We start from the raw sequence: 25,282 nt of genomic DNA, 5'->3' as shown, positions 1-25,282 counted from the left end.
CTTTCATTTACCTGTGTTCTTGTTCTTTCAATGCAAGAAGTTCATGAAGTTGCTGTACTTGTTCCTTTTCTTGATGAAGAGAAGTTCTAAGTAAGTTTATTTCTGTATCAGCAGCGGCAGCTTTGAGCTCCACCTCTTGGATAAGTCGCATCTGAGTAAATATACACAATTACAGTATTTAGATAATACTCTCCCTGCTTCTATTTTAATGCCAGTTCTCCAAAGAAAAGTGCCTTCTCAATAGGAACTGGTGACTAAGTTGATTTTCAAAATTTATTAAATTAATGATGCTACGGTCCCATAAAATATAGCCTTAGAAGCATCAAACACACTAGCATTATCTATAGCTTAATTACATCATAGATCTCAATAATTTCCACTCAGAAAGTATGAAAATGAAATCTTCAGGCTCCCTAAAGACTTTTAAAACCTGGCTCTCAGAATACAACCCTAATCACCTACAATATTTCCACCAACTGTTCTTATAACTGCTTTGTGAGGGCTAGTCAGGAATAATTCCACAGTGAGGTGGGGGCAGGTGGGGGGGGGCGCAGTGTGGTGTGTGTGTCCGTCCGTCCTGGCTGGCTCAGTTGGTAGAGCATGCGACTCTTGATCCTGGGGTTATAAGTTCGAGCCCCATGTTGGCTGTAGAGACTATTTAAAAATAAAATCTTCAAAATTCCATAGGAATTGTTACATTTAAATTAATTTTTGCATATACCCTAATATCTTTTAAGTTTACTCTGTAACAATATAATTTGTTTCAAGATAAAACTATGAATTTGTGTTAATTCATATGACGGATAGATTAAAAGAGAGAAGTACCTGTGCTGCTTGCTGTTGCCCTTTTTGCCTCTCCATTTTTTCTAATGCTTTTTCCAGGGTTCTTAAGTGTCTAATGTGATCCTCTTGTTGATCTCTTGCTTTAATTAATTCAATAGTTAGTTTTTTAATTTCATTTTGAAGTTTGTGAACCATAACTTCGAGTTGTACTTTGGAATTTCTCTCTTTAAAAATAATTTCCCTTAGCCTAAAGCAGAAATCAAATGTGGCTTTAAGTATATATTATGCATACAAAAGGATAAAAACTGTAGTTAACATTAAAGGTTACAATAAAGAGGAAGATTTGAAGTATGTTTCAAACACTCATTAGGTAAAAATGGCTGAAAAACAGTGTAATATGCTTCTCTCCCATCCCTGAAACTAACACTCTGCCCAAAGGGAAAACATTCTATATAAATTAATGGAACTTTATCTTATATGAACTTTACTATTCAACAGCAAAACTTTACTGAACACCTAATTTGTTTCAGACACTGTGCTAGGTATGGGCTTAAAAGCAAACAAGATGGATTAAGATAAAGCCTGTGCCTTCAAGGAGTTCAACATCTAGGAGAGGGAACAGACATGGATACAGTTATAAAGCTGTAAGAGAGAAATGATATATAAATAGATGACTGGAAGTCAACTTAGACTTCTTTGTATCTTCCCCAGACACAAAATACTGATCCTAGCTTTCTATCAGTTAAACCCTTTGATTACAATCAAAAACTCTTAACTACCTAAATTAAAAGGGAGAATTTATTGACCTACATAACCAATTCAGAGGATGGGGTGCACTATTCTGAGGGACCACTGAAACCATGAAGACCATAAGCGTTCTCTACTTGTGATTCTTTACAGGCTGGTTTCCATTTCTCCTACTGTAGGGTTCCTTGTAAAGTATGATGGAGAGAAGGAAAAAGCTACAAACATTCCTGGGCTCACATTCTAACACCTCTGAGGACCAAACAGAAAAGATTATCTTCCTCTAGTTCAATTTAGAAGAGTTCTAGGAAAGACTCTGATTAGTCCAATTTGGTTCATATGTCCACTGTATGCACCAATCACTGTGGCCATGGACTAAGGCATTATGTTTACCCAACTTGGGTCTCTAAAAACAAGAGAAAACATGTCAAAGTCTGGGAGAAATTTCAATTATAAGGCAAACAAAACTAAATTAAAAGAAAAACAACTCCTAGAACACTCAGGCTTAGCCTCATAAAACCATATCTTTCTGGGAGGAAGAAAAGGAAGATGCATTCTCTCTTTTGCATGATTCAGGGTCACAGGGGCTCTATACATCTACTATCGCACTCTATTAGCTACTTAGGTACCTAATGAGGTAGTCAGATTGTTAATTTACCCATCTTGTTTCTTTACCCCGGTCTAGCATCTTCTTTTATCAAAGATAGCAATTCCCAAAACAAATAAGGCAGGAAGTTGGTGGGTGGTGGTAGAAGGACCAGTAATAGTATAATGACGCATCATAGCTTGCATAACTGAGAGGGTCTCATAGAATGATGGGTATTATAATTTTCCTTATAATCCGTAGGTACAAAGTATGAGAAAAACAGGTAGTGGGGGATAGAAAATACATGAGTACCACAAAATTTTACTAGTTAAATGCCTAAAAGAACCTGAGAATTGGCTTGGGAGCTGTGTATATCAACTTACTAATCTATTAAGATTGGGAATTTATCCACTGTATAAACAGACAGGAAATGGAACTGAGAGCAACTTCCCAAACCTTATTTGTTGGCAAATACTAAATCTAGAAACACAGTGCTCATTCAAGAATAAGAGATAAAAATGAACAAGAACTCTATGGAAAGGTCTTGTAACCCTTTGAGGAAAAATATAACTTTTTTTTAAAAATTTTATTTATTTATTTGAGAGAGAGAGACACAGTGAGAAAGGGAACATAAGCAGGGGGAGTGGGAGAGGGAGAAGCAGGCTTCCTGCTGAGCAGGGAGCCCGACGTGGGGCTTGATCCCAGGACCCTGTGACCACAACCCTAGCCGAAGGCAGATGCCTAATGACTGAGCCACCCAGGCACCCCGAGGAAAAATATAACTTTAAAAATAATTACCTACAAGAAACAGAAGATAAAGGTTACTGTAATTTCAGAAAACTGTTATTCTCACAGAATGGAGTAAGACAAAAATGTATTAGAGAATATATACAGAAAAAAACATAAAATAGGCAATGGAACGGATAAGATGGAAAAGCAGAAATACCAGAATTAAGAAACTTGGGTTATCTGGTACCAAAACCCACTGTAGAAAACAATATGCAACAGAGACCAAATATGACTCACAAAGCTGAAAGTTTGCCAATCCCTATTCTTCATAGAAACCAACACTTTACCAAAAAAAAAAAAAAAAAAGCCAATTCCTGTTCTAGTCTTTTGCTCTTCTTCACTTATTATTCTTATTTATTGATCTAACACTTCTCAGCTTGAAGGCACAAGTAAGTGTACCTGAATCCTTCATTTACATAACAAATTTATAAAGCATTAAATCTTTAAATAAAATTAGTTCAAAACAAACTAAAACCACATACATTGTTTTTGATCTTATTACACCTAGTGTAAACTAAGGTATTCCAGATCCAAGTTTAGTATTCTTTGCACTAGGAGAGATCTTTCGGTTTACAGACTTTTCCCTTACCTATCTGTGGTGAGTAGAGCCAGGCTATGAATATCTTTTTTTTCATTTGCATGTTTGTGTAGTTCAGCAATATAATCCATAAGTTTCTTTTCAGCTTGTTCAGCTTTCCATCTCTTCTCTCTCTCTTGGTCTAGTTGTTCAACAAGTGTCTGGAAGAAAACAATAGTGTTATATGAACCTGCAAAAGTTACTGAACTTCTCATTGCCTCAATTTTCTCACTTATAATATAGGAATAATAGTTATCTAATTCAAAGGGCTGTGGTAAGAATTAAACAAATTAATCAAAGTAAAGTATATAAAACAGTGCATGGTACATAATAGCCACTCAATAAATGTTAGCTGCTATTATTACTGTCCTAATGATAATTATTATTTTTCAAACATTAAAGCCACTATACTTGAGAACAGGGAGAGGAAACCAATGGCATGAAAGGTTTGACACTGTTAAAAAAAACCATTATACTACTGGAAGAACAGTGCACATTACAATTGAAAGTGTAACTAGCACTTCATAAGTAAAACAAGGGCAAGTTAATATTAGAAAAATATAAATCAACGTGTACTAAAAATTCTTAACAACATGAGAATTATTAAGGCAAATACTGAAGAATATTTAAATTCCTGAAGGCCTTTTTTTTTTTTGGTTTTGTTTTTTTAAAGTAAGCTCTCTGCCAAACATGGGGCTTGAGCTCATGACCCGAGATCAAGAGTCTCATGCTCTACCGACTGAGCCAGCCAGGTGCCTTTCTTAAAGGCCTCTTAATCCGGGATCCATGCATCCAAAACTGGGTTTCAGAAGTCTTGATATTAAACACATTTTTTGAGTCTATATAAAAGTTCCTCTGAGAAGACCCATAAATTTCCTTAGCTATAGATCTGAGGGTCTGAGACCCAAAAGTCTGAAACCACTGCTTTAAGAAATAAGAACTTGAGGGGCGCCTGGGTGGCTCAGTTGTTAAGCATCTGCCTTTGGCTCAGGTCATGATCCTGGGGTCCTAGGATCGAGCCCCACATCGGGCTCCCTGCTCAGTGGGAGGCCTGCTTCTCCCTCTCCCACTGCTTGTGTTCCCTCTCTTGCTGTGTCTCTCTCTGTCAAATAAATAAAATCTTAAAAAAAAAACAAAAAAAACCAAACAAGAACTTGAAAATTTTTATCTGTTTTTTTTCCTCCACAAACATGTAACAAATGATTTCACTAAAATTTGACCTTAGATAAATGTGTAATTTCCATTCCTTTACAATTTACAAAAATATACAAAATCTGGAAGTCAGGAAGAGGAAAATAACCCAATCTATCACCCTAGTAAAATTATATTCAATATTTTTTGCTCATAAAAACATGCATTATTTTACTGAGACTAATTTCGTATTTAAAACTAAGATTATTCACATTCATTTTTTTTCTTAATCTTTCTCCCTCTTTTTTTAAGTAGGCTCCACTCCCAGTGTGGAGCCCAATGTGGGGCTTGAACTCACCACCCTGAAATCAAGACCTGAGCTGAGATCAAGAGTCAGACACTTAACCGACTGAGCCACCCAGATGCCCCCTTAATCTCTCATATCATACCCGATAAGTGGTGTCTTCTGAGCTACTGTTGTCTACTTTAATGATTTCAGTCTTCTGTTCTTCTGATTCTTCTAACATATTACAGTTTGCTAAAGATGATCTTACATATAAATCTTTAAAGAAAGGTGGTTTCATTTTACGATTACAGCTGCAAAGAGTAAAACATAGGTAATAACCCAAAGAAACGTACAGTATTCATACTAGTTTTCACAACTGAGGTAACGACAGTCTATCAGTGAAAGGGATCCTTTTGAATAAATTTATATAAATATACTGAACAAATTTGAGTTAACAAGGCTGAAAAGTCAAATCTCTGACATTAGAAAAGAAATACCACTCTGAGAAAGCTTAAAGGAACAAGCCAACAGTATTAACTTCTGTGTGCCTTATTTGAATTTCTAAAACTAAAACAATTACCTCATAAAAGGGTTGTTTTTATTGTGGTGCTTAATAGTCTGAATAGTTTTGGAATAATACGGGATTTTTGATCTTCGAGGAATTCTTCTATTACATTCTTTTCTGTTGCCATAGTCACTTTCAGAAGTCATATCTGTATCTCTTTTTGGTCTGAGATCTTTCTCAGGAACATTATCTAATAAAGAATCAGAAGTCTAGAATAAAAAAACCAACAAAGCTTGTTAAAAGTTCAGTTCAGTATAAAAGATTTAAATGTCAAATTTCCTAAAACATTATGACTTTTTATAAGATTAAAGGTTCATAAACTAGGTATGTTCAGAATTAAAGACAGGAATTTAGCTTCTGGTATGGACAAGTAAGTTCCTATGAGGTTGATTCTCAAGATAGCAATGATAAAGTCTAGGAAAAATATAAACAAACAACTATGAACAAAAACTATTTGGAGGCCCTGGACAGTGAACAAAAGCAGGCTTATTCTAGAGAGGAGCTGACACATGGAAAAAATGACCAGAACAGGGTGTTTCTGTTTTTATGGTTTTTCCTCGAGAGCTTACCACAATCAGCAGTACATATTTTATTTATTTATTTGACAGAGAGAGACACAGTGAGAGAGGGAACACAAGCAGGGAGAGTGGGAGAGGGAGAAGCAGGCTTCCCGCTGAGCAGGGAGCCCGATGCAGGGCTCAATCCCAGGACCCTGGGATCACGACCCAAGCCAAAGGCAGATGCCTAACGACTGAGCCACCCAGGCGCCCCAGTACATAGGGAGTCTTAAAACTGAGGTAGAAAAACCACAGACTTTTGGGCCTGAAGAATCATTGGACAGTATAGACTGTAGGAAGCCCAGTTACAGGATTAAAAAAATGAACTGCTGCCTAAGAGACAAATTTATAGTTTAAGTGAAAGCAAGTCAAACATTTGCTATGACAAAAGTATCAACATTCTTTGGAGGGCTATAATAGCATCTAAAGTCTCCACAACATAACATTCACAACGTCCAGGATAAATTCCGTAACTACTCAATATAGGAAGAACCAACAAAATATGACCTATTCTCAAGGGAAAACACAATCAATGGAGACCTAACCTGAGAGGATCCAAATGTTCAAATAAGCAGAAAAGAACAATGGTATATTACTCAGCTATAAAAAAGAATTATATTGCCATCTGTGACAACATGGATGGACCTTGGGTATTCTCCTAAGTGAAATAAGGCAGAAAAAGACAAACACCATATGATTTCATATATAAGTGCAATCTAAAAAACAAATGAACAAACATACAAAAACCATAAACAGACCCATAAACACAGAGAACAAACTGGTGGTTGCCAGAGTGGAGGGGATGAAGGGGTGGGCGAAATGAGTGAAAGAGATTGGAAGGTAGAGGTTTCCAGTTATGGAATGAATAAGTGAGAATAGGGAATATAGTCAATGGTATTGTAATAGCATTGTATGGTGGCAGATGGTAGCTACAATTGTGGTGAGCATAATATAGAGAGTTGTCAAATCACTATGTCGTACACCTGAAACTATGTAACTATGAAACTATAAACTATTGTTTATCAATTATACTTCAATAAAAAAGGTAAGAACTTTAAAATAGTGATTATAACCATATTCAATGATATAAAATATGCTTGTCTTGAATGAAAAGAAAAATTCAGCAGAGAAAAAGAAATTATAAAAAATGGAAATTTTACAACTGCAAAATACAACACCTGAAGTAAAAATTGGCTGGTCGTAAGAAGAGAATGAGGTGATGAAAGAATAAGTGTACCTGAAGATCAGTTTATCAAAATTATTTATTAAACTAATTATAAAATTATTTAAAATGAATACAGAGGAAAAAAAAAGTTGATAAGATATAGAGAATCTCAGGGAACCGTGGAAGAGTATCAAAAGATCTAAGCGGAATCTGAGAAAAAGGAATATGGGACAGAAAAATATTTGAAATGATGTCAAAATTTTCCTAAATTGGGTAAAGACCAATTTACAGATTTAAAACACTCAGAGAAACCTTAAGTAGGACAAATATGAAGAAAAGTATCCTTAAGCACAACGTTGCCAAACTGCTGAAAACCAAAAGTAAAGGTAAATTCTTGAAAGCAGCCAAAGAAAAATGACACATTATATTCAGGAAATCAAGGATTCTAAAATGCTGACTTGCATTTAAAACTATGGAGGCCAGGAGACAGTACTAAAAGAAAAAAAAAAGCTGTCAATATAGAATTCTATATTCAGCAAAAAATGTCCTTCAAAAGCTATCTGTTCTCAGATGTCCACTACAAGATTTGCTACAGGAAGTTCAGGCTAAAAGTCCTGACTGAAGGAAAATACTACTACAAGGAAATTAAATCTTCAGAGAGTGTCATATATGATTTATTTTTATTTTTTAAAAAGATTTTACTTATTTATTAGAGAGAGAGAGAGCACAAGCAGGGGGAGTGGCAGGCAGAGGGAGAGGGAGAAGCAGGCTCCCTACTCTGTAGGGAGCCCGATGCGGGGCTCAATCCCAGAACCCCGGGATTATGACCTGAGCGGAAGGCAGATGCTTAACTGACCGAGCCACCCAGGTGCCCCTCATATATGATTTATATACAGGTAAATACAAATAATTTTTAAATATTTTTTACTTTTAATTCCTTTAAAGCAAAAATTAAAACATTGTCTCTGGAGTTTATAATGCATCCAATGAAATACATATGGCAACTATAACAAAGTGTAATAGAAGGAAGAATTCTACATTTTATATGAATATAGTATTGAAAAGTCTATTTTTAGAGTTATCACACACAGAAATAAAAAGTATGACTAAAGAACGAAATACAAATTAAGATTGGATTATAAAAAATACACAATAGAAGATAGAAAAAGTAGAAAAATGAATAAAAAAGTGAAAAAGCAAACAATGAAATGGTATACCTAAATCCAACTTCATCAATGATTACAGTAAATTTCAATGGAGTATGGACTCTTCAAAAGGAGTGATGGCCATGTCGGGGCGCCTGGGTGGCTTGGTTGGTTGGGCGGCTGCCTTCGGTTCAGGTCATGATCCCAGGGTCCTGGGATCGAGCCCCGCATCAGGCTCCTTGCTCAGCGGAGAGCCTGCTCCTCCCTCTCCCTGCCGCTCCCCCTGTTTGTGCTCTCTCTCTCACTATCTCTCTCTCTGTGTCAAATAAATTAAATAAAATCTTTAAAAAAAAAAAAAAAGGAGTGATGGCCAGGCTGAATTAAAAAACAAGACCCACCTATATATAAGACTTACTTCAATATAAAGATATAGCAAGTTAACAGTGAATGGATGGCACAATGAGCTACCACTTCATACCCAGTAGGATGGCTATAATCAAAACCACAGATAATAACAAGTTGGTGAGGATGTGGAGAAACTGGAACCCTCATATAATGATGGTAGGAATGTAAAATGGTGCAGTTGCTTTGGAAATAGTCTGGTCATTCCTCAAAAGGTTAAACACACAGTTACTATTTGACCTAGCAATTCCACTACTAGATATATAGCAAAGAGAAATGAAAACCTATGTTCACACAAAAGCATATACATGAATGTTCACAGCAGTGTTACTCATAATAGTCAAAAAGTAGAAATTACCCAAATTAACCAACCAAATGAAGAATGAATAAAATGTGGTATATCCATACAATAGATTATCTTATATTAAAAAAAAATGAAGTACTGATACATGCTACAAAATGGGTAAAACCTGAAAACATCATGCTAAATGAAAGAATATAATCACAAAGGGCTACATATTGATGATTCCATTTACATGAAATTTCCAGAATAGGCAAATCCATATAAAAATAAAATCCACTAGTGGCTGCCTAGGGCTGGAGGAAAATGGTAGTGACTGCTAATGGGTACAAACCATTGAATTGTACGGTAAGTGAATTATAGCTCAATAAAGCTGTTTTTTAAAAAAAAAAACCCTGATTGATGGAAAAAGATTTATATATAAATTGTAAGCATAAGAAGGCTGAAATGGTTCTATTAATATCAGATAAAACAGGTTTCAAGACAAAGAACACTCCCAAAGACAAAGAGGAACACTTCATTAGGAAGACAGAACAGCTGTAAACATGTATGTGCTTAATAACAGAGCTTCAAAATATAATAAGCAAATGTTAAGAGAATTAAAGGGAGAAACAGACCAATCCACACTTAGATGGAGATTTTAACATTTTTGTGATAGAATCAGACAAGTAAATTTTTAAAAAATCAGTATCAGCAGCAACTGATAGAACTAGATTAAAAAATCAGTAATGACATGAGTCATCTGAAAATACTATCAGCCATCCTGACTTAACAAGTATACAATAAACATTCTGTCCAAGGGCACAAAGAACATTCACCAAGATAGACCACATGCTGGGCTATAAAGTAAGTCCCAGTAAATTTAAAAAGACTAAAATTATCTAGAATGTTCTCTGACAAAATGAAAGTAAATTAGAAGTTACTAACAGAACATATCTAGAAACCAAAACACTTGAAAATTAAACGAGACAGTTCTAAATAACCCTTGGATGAAGGAAGAAATCACAAGAGAAATTAGAAAATATTTCTAGGTAAATAATGATGAAAACAAACGTATAAAAATTTGTGAACTGTAGCTAAGGCAGTGCTTAAAAATATTTACTGCTTTAGATGGTTAATTTAAATTAGAAGACAGGTCTAAAATCAATAATCTAAGCACTTACATTAAGAAGCTAAAAAATGAAGGGTAAATTCAAAGTAAGTAGAAGAAATAATAAAATGTAGAAATCAGTAATACAGAAAACAGAAAGCAGATAAAATTAACAAAATTCATCTTTGTAAACAGAAACAAACCACTTGACTAAATTTTTTTTTTTTTTTTGACAGAGAGAGAGAGACAGCGAGAACAGGAACATAAGCAGGGGGAGTGGGAGAGGGAGAAGCAGGCTTCCCGTCAAGCAGGGAGCCCGATGCGGGGCTTGATCCCAGGACCCTGGGATCATGACCTGAGCTGAAGGCAGACACTTAACCACTGAGCCACCCAGGCGCCCCTTGACTAATTTTTTAAAAAAGATTTTATTTATTTGAGAGAGAGAGCACGAGAGAGAGAGAGAGCAAGCAAGGACAAGCAGGAAGGGGGAAGGGCAGAGGGAGATCTCAGGACCCTGGGATCATGACCTGAAGCCAAAGGTAGACGCTTAACCAACTGAGCCACCCAGGTACCCCACCCTTGGCCAAATTGACCAAGACAAAAGAATATATATATATATATATATATATATATATATATATATATATATATAAAAACAGAGAGAGAGGGGACACAAATCATCATTATCAGTAATAAAGGAAAGGCTATCATTACAGATCCTACAGATGTTAAAAAGACAGTAAGAGAATATTAGTTAACAATTTTATGTTGACAAATTAGGTGAAATAGACAAATTATAAAACACAACTTATATAAAGCAACACACAATGAGATAGAAAATGAGTTGCCTTATAATTATTAAAGAGAGTGAATTCATTATCACAAACCTTCCAGGGCCAGATAATTTTACTGGTGAACTTTATCAAACATTTAAGAAAGAGTAATTCCAATCTTACAAAAATTTTTTAGGAAAATAGAGGAGGGGGCAGTTTTCAACTCATTTAGGTAGGCAACATTAACCTAATATCAAAACCAAAGATGCTACTATAAAAGTAAAAACAAATATCCCTCATGAGCAAATTGTAAAAACTCTTATAAAATACTAGCAAACTAAATCCAAGAATGTATGATAATTTATCAGGATTAAATGAGGTTTACTCCCAATATGCAATGTTTGTTTAACATCTGGAAACTAATCAATGTAATTCATACTATTATGTGAGTAAAAAATAAAAAAAACATATGATCATCTCAATAGATGCAGAAAAAGCATTTAACAAAAAAAATTCAACATCAGAAAACTCAGCCAATTGGGAATAGAAGTAAACTCCTTAACTTGATGAAGGACATCTATGAAAAACATAAGACTCACATCTAACTTAATTGTGAAATACAGAAGGCTCTCCAAGGATCAGGAATAAGACAAAAGTGCCCACTCTCACCATTTATCTTCAGTACTGCACTGCAAATTCTAGCTATTGCAACAAAGCAAAAAGGACCAGCATAAAGGTCAGAGAAGAAGGAAAACTGTCTCCATATAACTGTTTATGTAGAAAATTACCAGGAAAATACAAAACAAGTACTAGAACTATTAAGTAAATTTAGCAAAGTCATAGGATCCAAGCTATATACATATAAAAATAAAAGGTATTTCACAAACAAGCAGCAATCATGGAACATGAAGCCACAAAAACTCTTCAATTTACAGTGTTATAAAACAAAATACTTAGGAATAAATTTAATAAAAAATATGCAAAACTTGTATACTAAAACTACCGCTGAGAATGATGAAAAAGATCTAAAGAATAGATATAAAACATGGAATGATTTCAAAGTTATACTCAGTGAAAGAAGACTTACACAAAAGAGTATATTTGTACGACTGCAATATTATATTATATTATATTAGGTTCTGGAAGAAGCATTCAATAATCTATAGTGAAAAAGGGAGGAAAGTGATTGCCTTAGGGGAGAAGACTGACGGGGAAGAGGTAATGTTGATGATGGTTATGTTTATCTTTGTAAAAGTTGGGTAACAGGTATATGTATTGTCAATTCAGGGAAAACACGTATCTGTATTTTACATCAAAAGAGATGGCTAAAAAAATACTGAACTCTATAGTTAATGATATACATGCGTAAGTATTTTGAAGGAAATATACCAATGCATGTAATCTACTTTGAAATGTGTCATAAGATAGTCTGATAAATGTAATCTACTTTGAAATGTGTCATAAGATAGTCTGATAAATGAATAAATGGATAGATACACGATGAAATAAGCAAAGTAAAATGTTGACAGTGGAATCTAGTTGGTGGGTATACTGGTATTCACTAAGAAATTCTTTCAAATTTGCTCTAAGTTTGAAAATTTCATAATAAAATGGTAGGGAAAAACTAAAAGACAAAAGTCTTCACAGAGAACTCTCAAGATCAGTGAAATAATAATAAGTCCCATAGTTAAGAAAAATATCATTGTAGTATAGCACATTTTCAGTAATTTTATGACCTCACTTATAAATTACTACTTTTGAAATAACATTGAGTATATACATCAACTGAAATTAAAACTGCATGTTTACCCTTCACACAAGTTAGCATCCACCTAATTTTTTTATTATGCAGAGAAATGAATCATGTTTTTTCCCCCAGACAGCTAGACTCCTATTTTTGGTTACAAAGTAGGAAGAATTATCATCATAACTGAGTAAGAAGCATGCTGGTGGAAAGAATACCAGACTGGATATCAGAGATTTGGGTGTGAAGCTCAACTCTTACTATTAAAGAACGCTTAGATAAACTCCTGAGTTTCTTTTCTATAAAATAAGAATGATATATTGATCCCTAGCTACTTGACTGGGGTGTTGTGAGAATGAAATGAGGATGGCATAGAAGAAGCCATAAAAGTTCACTTCAAATTCAGGTTACTAAAATTAAACCTAAGTCCTGATATTGGCAGAAGAATCAGCTTTTAGAAAAGACGAATGATGAAATCTGAGGAAACGGAGAAGTTGGAGAGCTCAGTGACATGTTATCAATGATGTTAAAGAATGTACAGGCCAGCATTCTTATCCCAGTTCTATTCCTACCCACCTCTGTGGCCCAAGTGAAGTGTCTAGGGTTTTCTGGCACACAAAATCCTTACAGCCTTATTCATTTACTGCCCTAAGGTAAACTTTTTGTTTATCTAGCATTGTTATGTTAGTGTTGTAACTATGATAATAGTTCAGAATTATTAAAAACCCTCTGAACCATAATTCCACAATTAGCATTTTCTACTCTACACCTCCACCTCATTTGGAGAAAAAAATTTTGAATATTAAAATTTAATTATAAATATCTAGGTCAAACTGACATTTGACTAATAGCTTCTTTGGCCTGTACCACAGTATCTCTACCCTATATCCAGGTAGGGGCTAAATAATAATCCACTGCATTCTCAGAAGTGTGGTGCTTAAGAAAACAACTGTTATTGTAGATCACAGTCAAGAATGCTACAGCAAAGTTTGGAGACCCAAATAGCAATAAAATCTAGGCATTGTAGTCCATCCACATAATTCAAAGATTCTAAAAGCCAGTGTACCAGTAGCAGGGGTAAAAAAGAATATCTCAGGAAAGTAGAGATTAATCTGGTGAGGGTCTGCTGTAAACAGAAATTAAAGCAGGAACTATGTAAGTTAACCTGCCATGCAGCTATAAGTTCTAGAAGTGGTTTTGATCATTAAACAACTGAAGATAGAGGCCCAAAGTAACTCATATATCCTCTATATTTATAAACATTGAGTCAGAAGAGTTCTGAATTTACTCAAAGCCAAAAGGTGGGTGGGTGGAAATAATGTGACGTACAGCAAAATAAAGGAATTATATAATAAACATTTGAAGGACAATAAGGAAAATGAGTGAAAAAAGTATGTTATCTTTTTTTACTACTACTATTATAAAACAGAATCCTATTTCTGTAAAGGAAAAAAATATACATACACAACAGAATGTTAACTATAAATTGTTTCGGGTTGGTTAGCTTATACGCTATTTTTATTTTACATTTTCTCAACTATTTTTTTTTTTCAACAAACATTGCTTAGAAATATAGGAAAAATAGTTACTTCAGTGAGAAGCTGTAAAATTTGATCATCTAATTTCTGAAGTTTCATGTCGTTATGAAAATTGTTTTCATGATTAACTTTCTCCGGCTCAGAAGATGGACATATAGATATAAGTGATGTCAAACCAGTATCTGTTGGTGATGCAAACTGATCCAAGGGAGCTATCTCATCGATGGGTGGTGTTACCACTGGCATACTATCAATTATCTATGATACAGAGAAACAAACCAAGATCTTTTAAGTTTACATTAATTAAAATTTGAAGGTATCTTTTATATTAGAAAAAAACAATACCATACCTCATCTTCACTTATATTTAGGGGAGAATCAGAAGAAACTAAGTTATCCAAAAGACCTTCTAAGCACTGTAGGCGTGATGAATTTATTTCTGACAAATTTACTGGCTCACCAAATATGTTCTTGCAGTCTAGGATTCTAAGCTGTGGCAATGTCTGGAGCATAATTGCTCTGTACCCTTGGAAACAAATCATTCAAAATAAAAAGTCAGGCATTAAAAAGTTAATTATTTCTCAAATACACTAAATTTATCACCTACCAGATATATCACCTGAATGATAAAATTAGTCCTGGAATGCAACTAATAAACTTGTAATAAAAGCTACTTAGTCCTTCTCTAGTATGTAATCGTTAAGTATAAAACAAACAAAACACTCCCCACCACCCCTCCCCCATAGTCCTCCTGGTGAAGATCAGAAAGTTAAAAATCATTATTGCTGGATTTAGCTTTTGTAAAATTGCTTTAAAGTTATAAATGCATGATACCAGTAAGCTTATTCTGAACAGAAAGCCAAACATGTCTTTTATTTGTAATATAATTAGTATAAATATAAATCAGGATAATGTGGGTAACCACCAGAAATTCAGAATTTTGCTAATGAGGCCTTAAGTATTAGTAAATTAAACTTCCCCATCTTTCTCCCTTAAATTAGATATAACTAAGATTAAGAAAGGCAATCTATCAACTATTCAAGAATATGTTTATTTTCCTTAAGTACAATTAAATATGAGAAATCTGACAAGTTAACATTAATTTGGTGTCTAGGCTAAAAGAAACAGTTTAACTTTGCTTAACTATAATGTTAAGACCAAGTATTTCTAACAAAGGCCAGTGAAGTGGTTGGAAGAACTCCAAAAGAAAGAAAGAATCTGGCAAATCAATTTAAGAAATTTTGAGAGGAGAAAGGTTATTTTAGTAATAAGTATCCCTTCAATTCTAGGGGGAGGGCAACCGTGTTGAAATACCTAATCAAAATGAAAAACAAAGGTTCAAATTGTAGGAACCAGAGATTCTTAAGGCAAATTGTCAGGGAAAAAATCCAACTTGGGTGAGTAAGGAAAAGAAGAAAAAAGTTGTTTTAGAAATAAGGCTTTTTTCCCCCCAAAACAGGGTTTCCCCAGAAAACTGAAGTCTCTCCTGATTCTTAGGTAGACTCTATATTATATGGCCTTAGGAAAATAGTTCATCTCACATCTATTATTTTCTTCTGTGAAATAAAATTATCACAACAGGTTTCCATTCTGGGAAAAGCCTTCATACAGTTGCATATTAATGACAGAATGGAGCCAACTCTGTAGCCACCTTCTACCCAAGCTGATCTTTGGAATATATATTCATATTTTACATTTGTATCTTATTGCTTGGTTAAGCCATTTGAAATAAGTGATAATAATAAGAAATAGTAGTCTGGTCTGCTTTGTATTTACCAACTTCAGTGATTCTGAATTAGATCAAATGGCATTTCAGCAGCATCTTCAATATATCGTATTAAGTTTTCTTCCTTACAAAAATCATTTATTTATTAAACACATTCACAAACAAAATTAAAAAGGTATACAGGAAAAGATTTTCCTAATATTTCCTGATTCCCAGCTACCTTTTCCACCCTTTCTGCCATTTCCCGATCCCTACCTACTTAATACTGGAGTTAGCCATTGTTATCAGTTTTTGGTATAGCCTTCTGGATATTTTATATATATAATCAGCAAATACACACACATATTTTACCCTTTGCACACAAATGGTAACCTATTATATGCAATGTTTTCAAACTTGCTTGCTTTTTTTCTATTAACAGTGTATCTTGGAGATAATTACGTATCAGTAGCTAAAGATTCTATATTCTTTTTTTATGGCTGCATACTATTATACTGTTTAAGAATAGATTATAACATAATTTAATTTTGAGGCATTCACTTATCAAATATAAAACTGTCTAAATAGAATTATTTATCTGTGTTCTCTTAACCGCAATTTGTCTTAATACAATTATTTATTTGCAATTATGTTTTTTTCAAATATATAATAAAAAGTTGCAAAGCTTAAGACAAATAAAAGGGTCATAAACACCAGTCACAGAAAACAAAGGAGCTCTGAATATTAACTGTTACAAAAAGCATTAATTGCTCATACCTGGAACATGACAGACAGGGTTATCTTCTCCATTTTTTTCCAAAATAAGATTAGTCAAGAAGTTCAATCCTACCACACACTGAAGTAAGTGATGAATACTATCTATACAATTACTATGTAGGTCAATATATCTAAGTTTATATTTAATTCCATGAAGGGGAATCAAACCTGCAATAAGGAAAAAAAACTCTTGATGCCACTGAAGTCATTTTTCCAACAGCTAATTAAAAGTTAATTTTTATATAGATTAGATTTTGAGGCAAAGAAGCAGCATTAATAAGAAGTCTCTGCAAACAGCTACATCTAATAAACAGAGTATGAGTAAAGACATTTGTTGTTTTGAAGAAACACAGGGTTAGCATCCCTTTTGAGGCCCTAGCCCAGAGGTTCCTGGTCTTTGGTTCTCTTCAAACAGAACATATGGACCTCTCCAGGTCAATGCATGTACTTCTAGGAGAAGCATAAAGCAATGGCTTCAGGCTCTCAATCAACACATTATTTTTGATTAGCAGATATAAGCAAACCCTGCAGTACTCTTCAATTTTATTGGTTTGAGCATAAAATACAAATAGCACCCATTTGATTTAGTTCCCTGGTAATAATTCTTACACGAGTTTATCTAGAGCATGGTAATGTTAACAACTAGATTTGCAGCAGAGGTTACTGGTGCCTGGTACCACGTCTCCTTGACCAGCCTCTGACTTCAGCTGCAGCTGTGGTGGATGGGGCCATGCATGCTGACAGTTTACCCCACTGGAGCACTTCATGTTTCTCTTTTCTTCCCTCAGAACTCGCTTTAAAATGGAGCTTCTGAGCAAAGGTACAGCCTGGAAATGGCCTTTGATGTGCCAAATCTACAATTCCAACCATGAAACCCACCCCCGAACTGAGACTTACACATATACATACACACATGTCTAACAGGGTTCTCAAATTTAAGATAGAATCCTTACTTCTCATCCCCTCATCTCTAAACCTGTTTCTCCCTGTCTTTCCCACATCAGGAACCAGTCCCATCATCCACCTGTCGCTACAGAAAAAACTCAGTTAACTTATCTTTGATTCCTTTTTTCTTCATTTCCTTATCTCAATCCATCAGCACGTCCTATGAACTCTACCTGCAAAATATATCCATTTGCTCCTCTACACTATTTCCACCCTAGTCCAAGTCTCCATCATCTCTCACCTAGACCACTGAAATAGCTTCCTAACTGGTCACCTGACTTCCACTCCTATCCTCCTAAAATTCACTCTTCACTCATTCAGCAACCAAAGTGATCCTTTAAAAACACATATGTCACTTGTTTAAAGCCCTCCTATGGCTTCGTATTGCACCTAGAATAATATGCAAACTTTTTTTACCCTGAGTATGAAGCTGTGATCTGGCCTTTGCCTACCTTCTCATCTCTTTTCTTAGCACACTAACCCCTCATTTGCTATGCTCTAGCCATATTACCCTTCTTTCTGTTCCTTTATCATAAGGTTGAAGGTGCCTTAGTGTCTGTGCATGCACTTATCATATATACTGCCTTTATTTATTGAACTCATAATGATCTATTAAAACTTACAGGGTTGCCTATTTTCTTCATATTTATTATAATGTGATATGAAGTCACTAAAACGCACCCTTTTAGGTGTATAGCTCAACATACGTAAACAAGCATATACAGTTGTGTAACCACTACTATAACTGCGATACAGAACATTCTATCCCTCTGATCAATGTGTCCCATCTTCAACCCTTGGCAACTAATGATCTAATTTCTGCCACTATAACTTGCCTTGGTCAGAATGTCATATAAATGGAATCATATAGTGCATCTTTCTGTGTCTCACTCCCTGCACTTAGCCTAATTCTTTTTAGAGTTGTCCATGTTGCTGCATATATCAATTGTTCATTCCTTTTTATTGCCAAGCAATATTCCATCGTGTGGATGAATCACAATTTATTTGTTTACTAGGTGATAGACATATGGATGGCTTCCAGTTTTGGAAGATTATAAAGAATCATATAAACATGATTATATAAAAAGCTATATAATCATATAAACTTTCATGTACAGGTTTTTGAACAGACATGTTTTCATTTCTCTTAGGTAAATACCTAGGAGAGGGACTGCATGATTATATGGTAAGTGTATGTTTAACATTATAAGAAACCTTCAAACTGTTTTCCAAAGTAGTTGTTCCATTTTCAATTCTCCTCACAATGTGTACAAGTTCTAGCTGCTCTATAATCTCACCAGTATTTTGTATTGTAAGTTTTAAAACTATCTACTCTAGTAGGTATGAAGTAGATCTCATTACAGTTTTAGTTTGTATTTCCTTAACCACTAAAGATGCTAAACATTTTTTTTTTTCATGTACTAATCTGCCACTTAGATTTCCTCCTGGGAAAGGCTCTGCTCAAATCTTTTGCTTATTTTTGAGGGGTTGACATGATCTTATTTTTTGCTTTTCTTCCCCACTACAATGTAAACCCTATGACAAGAACCTTATCTATTTGTTGTTTTTTTAATTACTACAGAACAGTATTTGATACAGTGATCTTCAATAAATATTTGTTGAGTAAATGAATGAGCAATCTTACCCAAGATTCACATTTTTCAGATAAGGCAACTGCATCTAAACAGTAATATTCTTTGCTCAACATCACATAGCAGTGACAGAGCTAGGGTTAATACTCAATTCCAATACTTTCACAACTTTGGGGGAGAAAGTTTTAAAAAATTAAAATATTCTTGGTATTCCAGCTTAACAGTAGGGAGTAGATTCCTTTAATTTTTTGTATATTAAATACCTGGTATAGGCTAGTATTTTTCTAGTATGGGAGAAAAATAAACACATGAATAAGATTTTCAAAAATTGACAGGATTATGATGATAATTAGAAGAATTCTGCCAGTTCTAACAGATAATTCTAAGAATTATCATGAAACTTTGTTCAGTTTATCAGTGTATCACTTTAATCAATTAAAAAATAGGTGAAAATGTTTAACCTTCTTAGACCTGCTAAAAGTCAAAAAGAAAAGAAAATTATTTGATCGTCAATTTACAATATAGCCTTTGGAATGCAGTATGGTCCAATATGCTATATGATCCAATATGGTAGCACTAGTCACCTGTGGCTTTGTAAATTTCAACTAAAATTAAATAACAAATTCAGCTCCTCACTGCACAAGCCACATTTCAAGTGCTCAAAAGACACATCTGGCTATTCGCTGCCATGTCAGACAGCATAGATATTTAATATTTTCATCACTGTAAAAAGTTCTATTGGAACTATTCTTTCTATAATAGCATATCGATCAATTATTTAAGATTAAAACACTATTCTCCTGAAGTCCCTTCTATCCAAGTTTTTTCAGTTACTGATCACCTAGTTTGTATTCCTATTTTTTATTCAGCCATAGCTTTGGCACCAACAAAAAAAGAATTATGTCTGAAGCAGACTCTCTAGATGGTATTTTTGGTCAAAAACAGGATTATTCAGTTTTCAGCATGCTGAGCTTAGCCTAACTCATCACATGTGGCAAACATTCAGCATTATAGAAAACATAAGATTATCTACTTACCACTAAGATCATTTATGTGGTTATAAGATAAATTCAGTCTAGTCAGATTAGTTAGTGCTTCAAGTCCTAAAATAAAATAAGATAAAATAAAGCTATATAGTATTACAATACTATTTCAGACAGTTTTGAAGCAAATCTATAGTCCAATAACAGTGAAATCAATTTTATTGGTATTTTGCAAAATACTTAAAAAATTAACTTTTCTAGAAGAAAACTTTTATGTAGTAAATTTTAAGGTCAGTTTTCAAAAGTTTATGATAATATTTATTCCATTCTTTTGGGAAGAAGAAAAGTGGACTTAAATAATCTTCCTTATGCAAAGTATCACATGAAAATCACTTACAAACCTTCTATTCTTGTGATCAAATTGCAGGACAAATTTAAAGTACATAGTTTTGTCAGTGTGTTTAGCCCTTCAATTCGATTTATTTGATTAGATGACAGATCTAAGTGTTGTAAATTCCAAACATGATCAATGGCTTCGATTTTTGAGATGTTATTGCAATGAAGATTGATGGCATGAAGGGATGAATCTAAAGATAACTCTGATATGCTACAAGAGAAAATATATATTATCAAAAGCAAGTAAGAAACGGATTTAAAAATTATGACCAAATATAATTAAAATCAACCAAACAGCATGTAGATGGTAAGCATGTGCTCTACTCATTCTATAACGAAATCCTTCCTACTTGTGGTAGTCTTTAAACATCTCATAAGGGACAGTGCTTCTTACCACTAATTGGTATTTTGGACCATACAGATAAACAAGAAACCCACTCAAGAAAGGGAAGTGACCCTGGGCATTTCTACCTTCTATAAGCAACCAAGTCATCAGCATATAATGAAAGGTGTAATTGTAAAGGCCCTGGAATCATAATACCCCAGTTCAAATCTGCATTCTAGTATTTTTTTTTTTTTTTGCTAAATTACTTGAATAAATGAGCTAACCTCTCTAAGCCTCTATTTCTCATTTCACTTATCTCACAACAATTCTAAGCAATAGGTATAAGGATACTGAAGTTTGCAGAAATTAAATAACTTGTCCAAGTTCTTGTAGTTATTACCTGAGGCAGTATAAATCCAGATCTGGCACTGTAGCTTGTAATCTTTCTTTACTGTCTGCAACAGCTATTTAACCCAGAATGTAGTTGATTTCAAAAGAAACAACCAGTTATTACTATTTCTAGTGAAAAAATCCATCCTCCCTTCTATACATTTGGAATGCACCTCCCCTAAATAGAACTCATCTCCTCATTCTCTCAGGTACTGCCATTTATAACCAGAACCTCTCCTAAAGATGGTAGTTCCAGGAATAAAAACTACAGTGCACAAAGTTCAGAGGTGCTGGAAGGAGGGACAGTCGGGAATAGGGACACACAATGTCATGGGCATCTGTTCAATGTTCTGTAGCAGCTACCGCAGAGGAAACTTAACTCTGGCAGTAGAGAAGTGAGAAGTTTAGTAGTCAGGGAGTAAAAAGAAAATAAGGAATTCTGGTGTGCTTTCAAATTAGCATCAAGAATCTCAAATTCAAAATTAAAAATCAAAAACACTTTAAATATGCCATAAAGTCATTCAGCTCCTCCCTTAGATTTTCAGAATGAAGCACATAACAACATGTGGAAGATAAAGCATTTGTAAATTTGAAACTACCAATCTGTAAATGTGACTGTTGAAATGTTTTGCAGTTACCTTGCTACTGTCATTTACTGAGCTATCCTTGTGCTATTAACACATGCTCTTAATGACAGTCATTTATTTTCTGACACATTTCAGTTTCTGGAAATTAGTACTGTGCAGATAATGTGGTACAGCAGAAAAAGCAGAAAGTGAAATTAGACAGAAATAGGTTTGAATTTGAACTTAACTGCTCACCAGCTGGAAGAATTTGGGAACACTATTTAGATCCTCTGAGTCTCAGATCTGTCACTTGTAAAATTACTACCTTGCAGAATTATTGTGAGGATAGTGATAACATATATAATATTTACACATAGATGGCATTCAGTAAATGGCATCTATTATTAAATATAAATGTAAATATTCCTTTAAAAACCATCTCCCTGGGGTCTTTGGACAAAGATCATGAGATCATGATCCAGAACAAGATGGTTTAATTATCAGCAGCAAGGTTCCACATAGAGCAGGGCATGCCACAAAGGAACATAGAGAAGCCCACTATGGAACTGCCTGTATGTAGGTCAGTATGACTAATCACAGAGGGTAAATGGAGAAATGTTAAGAGGTTAATTCCGAAAAGGTAGGCAGGGACCAGCCGGTAAAGCGGAATGAAGAACCTAGTACGTCATGCATACATTTGGGCTGCATGAAAGAGGGAAATGGTTAGCTAAATATGATGCTTAGTAGTCTCAAGAAGTTTATGGATATATGTATCATTGTGCTCTGCAAAGGAGAAATTAGAAGAGAGGCAAAGAGAATTGAGGAAAACCCAATGAAGAGCAGTAAACCTTCGCTCCACGGTTGCCGGACATACCACAGCGCCACTTTTTGTCAAGGTAAGAGAAAGAGCAGAAGAGACAAGATAGAACCCGAGAACACCAACAATTACAGAGCAAGCAAAGGAAGAATAATCAGTAAAGAAAGGAGAACCAGTAGAGACGGAGGATGGCAAAAGATTGGTAGAGAATGAGATCGTAGGGCAGTTTCCAGGCTACTCAAAAGGCCAAGGAGGAAAGGAATGAGGACTCGCTGGACCCGGCACTTCAGCAGAGCAGTTCTGGCGCAGTAAGGCGGGGGGAAGCCAGACAGCGTTTGTGTGCGGTCTGGGTAAGGCTGTGCCGCCTCCGCTCCGAGGCAGTTTGTTATTCACGGCTCCCGCCAGGGGGATGCGCGGGCCGCTCCTGGCTGCGGAGCACCCTTTACCTCCGCAGGCCTTTGTCCATGAAGCACAAATCCCCGCAGATGCTGTCGCCGTCTTCATTTTCGACTTCCGCCTCCACCGGCGCCTCCATAGTACCGGCAACGGGGACCGTGGTCTTAACCGGCGCCCAGAGCGGGGTGGGAGAGCCCGGAACACGCCTTCTGGGTGAGCGGAAGTCCAGTCCGAGGGGGCGGGGGCGAAGGCCCCCCGCCCCCCTCCAACCGACAGCCGGGCACTTTTCGCGCCTTGACAAGTGCCGTAAAGCGGGAAGCCTGATTTTCTTCCCCAAGGGCTTCCCTCCCTTTTACGGTATCCACGGCGCGATTCTTGGGCCTTGCCGTAAAGAGAAACATCATCCCGTGTATGTGGTTGGTGGGTAAAGAATGGGTCTTTCCTGTGACGCTCCCCTGTATGATTTTTGCGTTGTAGGCCACTGACTTCTGAAGGCGATTTAACAGCAGTTTGTCTTTACAAAACTATAGTCATACATACCTATAAGTTATTCCCCCACCGGCCATTGCACCTACTGTTGATTTAGTAAACATTTATGGGATGCTTTACATATGTCAAGCACTTCCCTGTGACATGAGGAATAAATTGAAGCCAATTCTCGTTCTCTGGAAGCATTCACAGTTCAGTGGAGGAAACAAAGAATTGCCGTGCAACAGGGTGAGTGCTAGAAATAGCACAGGAGCATTTAAGCCAACTGTATAGTGATGTGGGTAGTGGGAAAGTTTTCTAAAAGGTTATTGGTGACTGAGCAGAGCCTTGCTAGGTCAAGGGGAATTCTGGAAGTGAATGGCATTCCAGGTAGGAAAACAATACCGGCAGAAGGTGGAAGAAACCTGGTTAGATTGCTCTCTAACTCATGGGAATATTTAGGGGCACCTGACTGGCTCAATGGGTAGAGCATCTGACCCTTGATCTTAGGGTTGTGAGTTCAAGCCCCACCTTGGGCATGGAGCCTACTTTAAAAAAAATTAAAAATGGAAAAAAAGGTATGTCAACTTTGAACCTGTCACTATCTTGAGCTAAAATCTTTGGTGGTCCCTGTTAGCATTCAAATAAAGGCCTAACTTTTTGCTCTAATATTGAAGATATTTCCAGACTTTAAATGTCATTAGTCTCCTATTGTTTAGCTATACCTTTCACATTCTAAAATTTGTAGCCACAATTCAATGTTTTCTGTAACCATGTGCTTTGCCGTATGTCTGCAGCTCCTTCCAATAAGAAGTGGAGGTAGAATCTCCTCAGTGGCTTCTTGATTCTGGGCTTGCTTGTGACTTTTTTTTTTTTTTTGGCCAATAGAATTCATTTAATTCTAGTGCTGGGCCTCAAGACACCTTGCATGCTTCTGCTCCCTCTCTTGGAAAACTGGCTGACCTGCCATTTGAACAAGGCCAGGCTAGCCAACTGGAGGAGGAGCTACTACATGGAGCAAAAACAAATCACTCTAGCAAAGGAAGCACAGATACATACATGAGCCCAGAAGTGCTTAGCTGAACCCACCCCAAATTGCAAAAATAACAGAAATGTGAGCTAAATAAAGTGTTTTGTGTTAAGCCAGTAAATTCTGGAGAAAATGTGTTACATAGGATGAGATGATTGATAATAGTCACTGATCTGTGACTGAATATCCATTAAAATAGAGATTTTCAATGGGGATAAGGTATTATAATCTTACCTAAAACAAATAACTGATATAAGAAACAAATTATGTTGTAATGTTATTAAATGCATTGGATCTTTCCTCCAAAGTCATGGGCGTTATAATTAATTAATTAATTAAAATACTGATTATTGTTAGTGGAGTTCAAAAATTGTAGATTGTATCTGAACTGCCTTAGCACTTAAGAATTGACTTTTTGTTTATTTTTAAAGATTTTATTTATTTGTTTGAGAGAGAGAGAGTGAGCATAAGCAGGGGGAGTGGGAGAGGGAGAAGCAGACTCCCCGCTGAGCAGGGAGCCCAATGTGGGGCTTGATCCCAGGACCCTGGGATCATGACCTGAGCCGAAGGCAGATGTCTAACCTACTGAGCCACCCAGGCACCCCAAGCATTGACTTTTAAAATGATAGTTGGATAAACTAATATTACTATTGTTTGCCTGTTTTTTTTTTTAACACAAATGCTTAGAAACTGCGGTTTTGCTTCAAAATTCTTTA

At 35.5% G+C, this 25,282-nt stretch overlaps 1 protein-coding gene across 3 annotated transcripts in view; it reads right to left on the bottom strand.

Moving 5' to 3' along the window:
* The window catches only part of LRRCC1 (leucine rich repeat and coiled-coil centrosomal protein 1), a 35,998-nt gene extending 12,684 nt beyond the window's left edge, over positions 1-23,314 (bottom strand). The window contains exons 1-11 of one of the 3 annotated variants that reach the window (XM_032421693.1): positions 23,119-23,314; positions 20,580-20,785; positions 20,233-20,298; positions 16,659-16,826; positions 14,527-14,702; positions 14,228-14,434; positions 5,477-5,670; positions 5,060-5,207; positions 3,492-3,640; positions 826-1,030; positions 12-151 (exon numbers count right to left, since the gene is read on the bottom strand). In XM_032421693.1, coding sequence (XP_032277584.1) covers positions 12-151; positions 826-1,030; positions 3,492-3,640; positions 5,060-5,207; positions 5,477-5,670; positions 14,228-14,434; positions 14,527-14,702; positions 16,659-16,826; positions 20,233-20,298; positions 20,580-20,785; positions 23,119-23,207 — 1,748 coding nt within the window. In that variant the 5' untranslated portion in view covers positions 23,208-23,314. The remainder of the gene's footprint in view (positions 1-11; positions 152-825; positions 1,031-3,491; positions 3,641-5,059; positions 5,208-5,476; positions 5,671-14,227; positions 14,435-14,526; positions 14,703-16,658; positions 16,827-20,232; positions 20,299-20,579; positions 20,786-23,118) is intronic. The other 2 variants (XM_032421694.1, XM_032421696.1) reach the window with 2 other exon arrangements.
* Between the last annotated feature and the right edge of the window lie 1,968 nt (positions 23,315-25,282).

This window comes from Phoca vitulina, unplaced genomic scaffold, assembly GCF_004348235.1.
Source record: "Phoca vitulina isolate PV1807 unplaced genomic scaffold, GSC_HSeal_1.0 scaffold25, whole genome shotgun sequence".
Lineage (NCBI taxonomy): Eukaryota > Metazoa > Chordata > Mammalia > Carnivora > Phocidae > Phoca > Phoca vitulina.
This window is presented reverse-complemented; position numbering and strand designations above follow the sequence as displayed.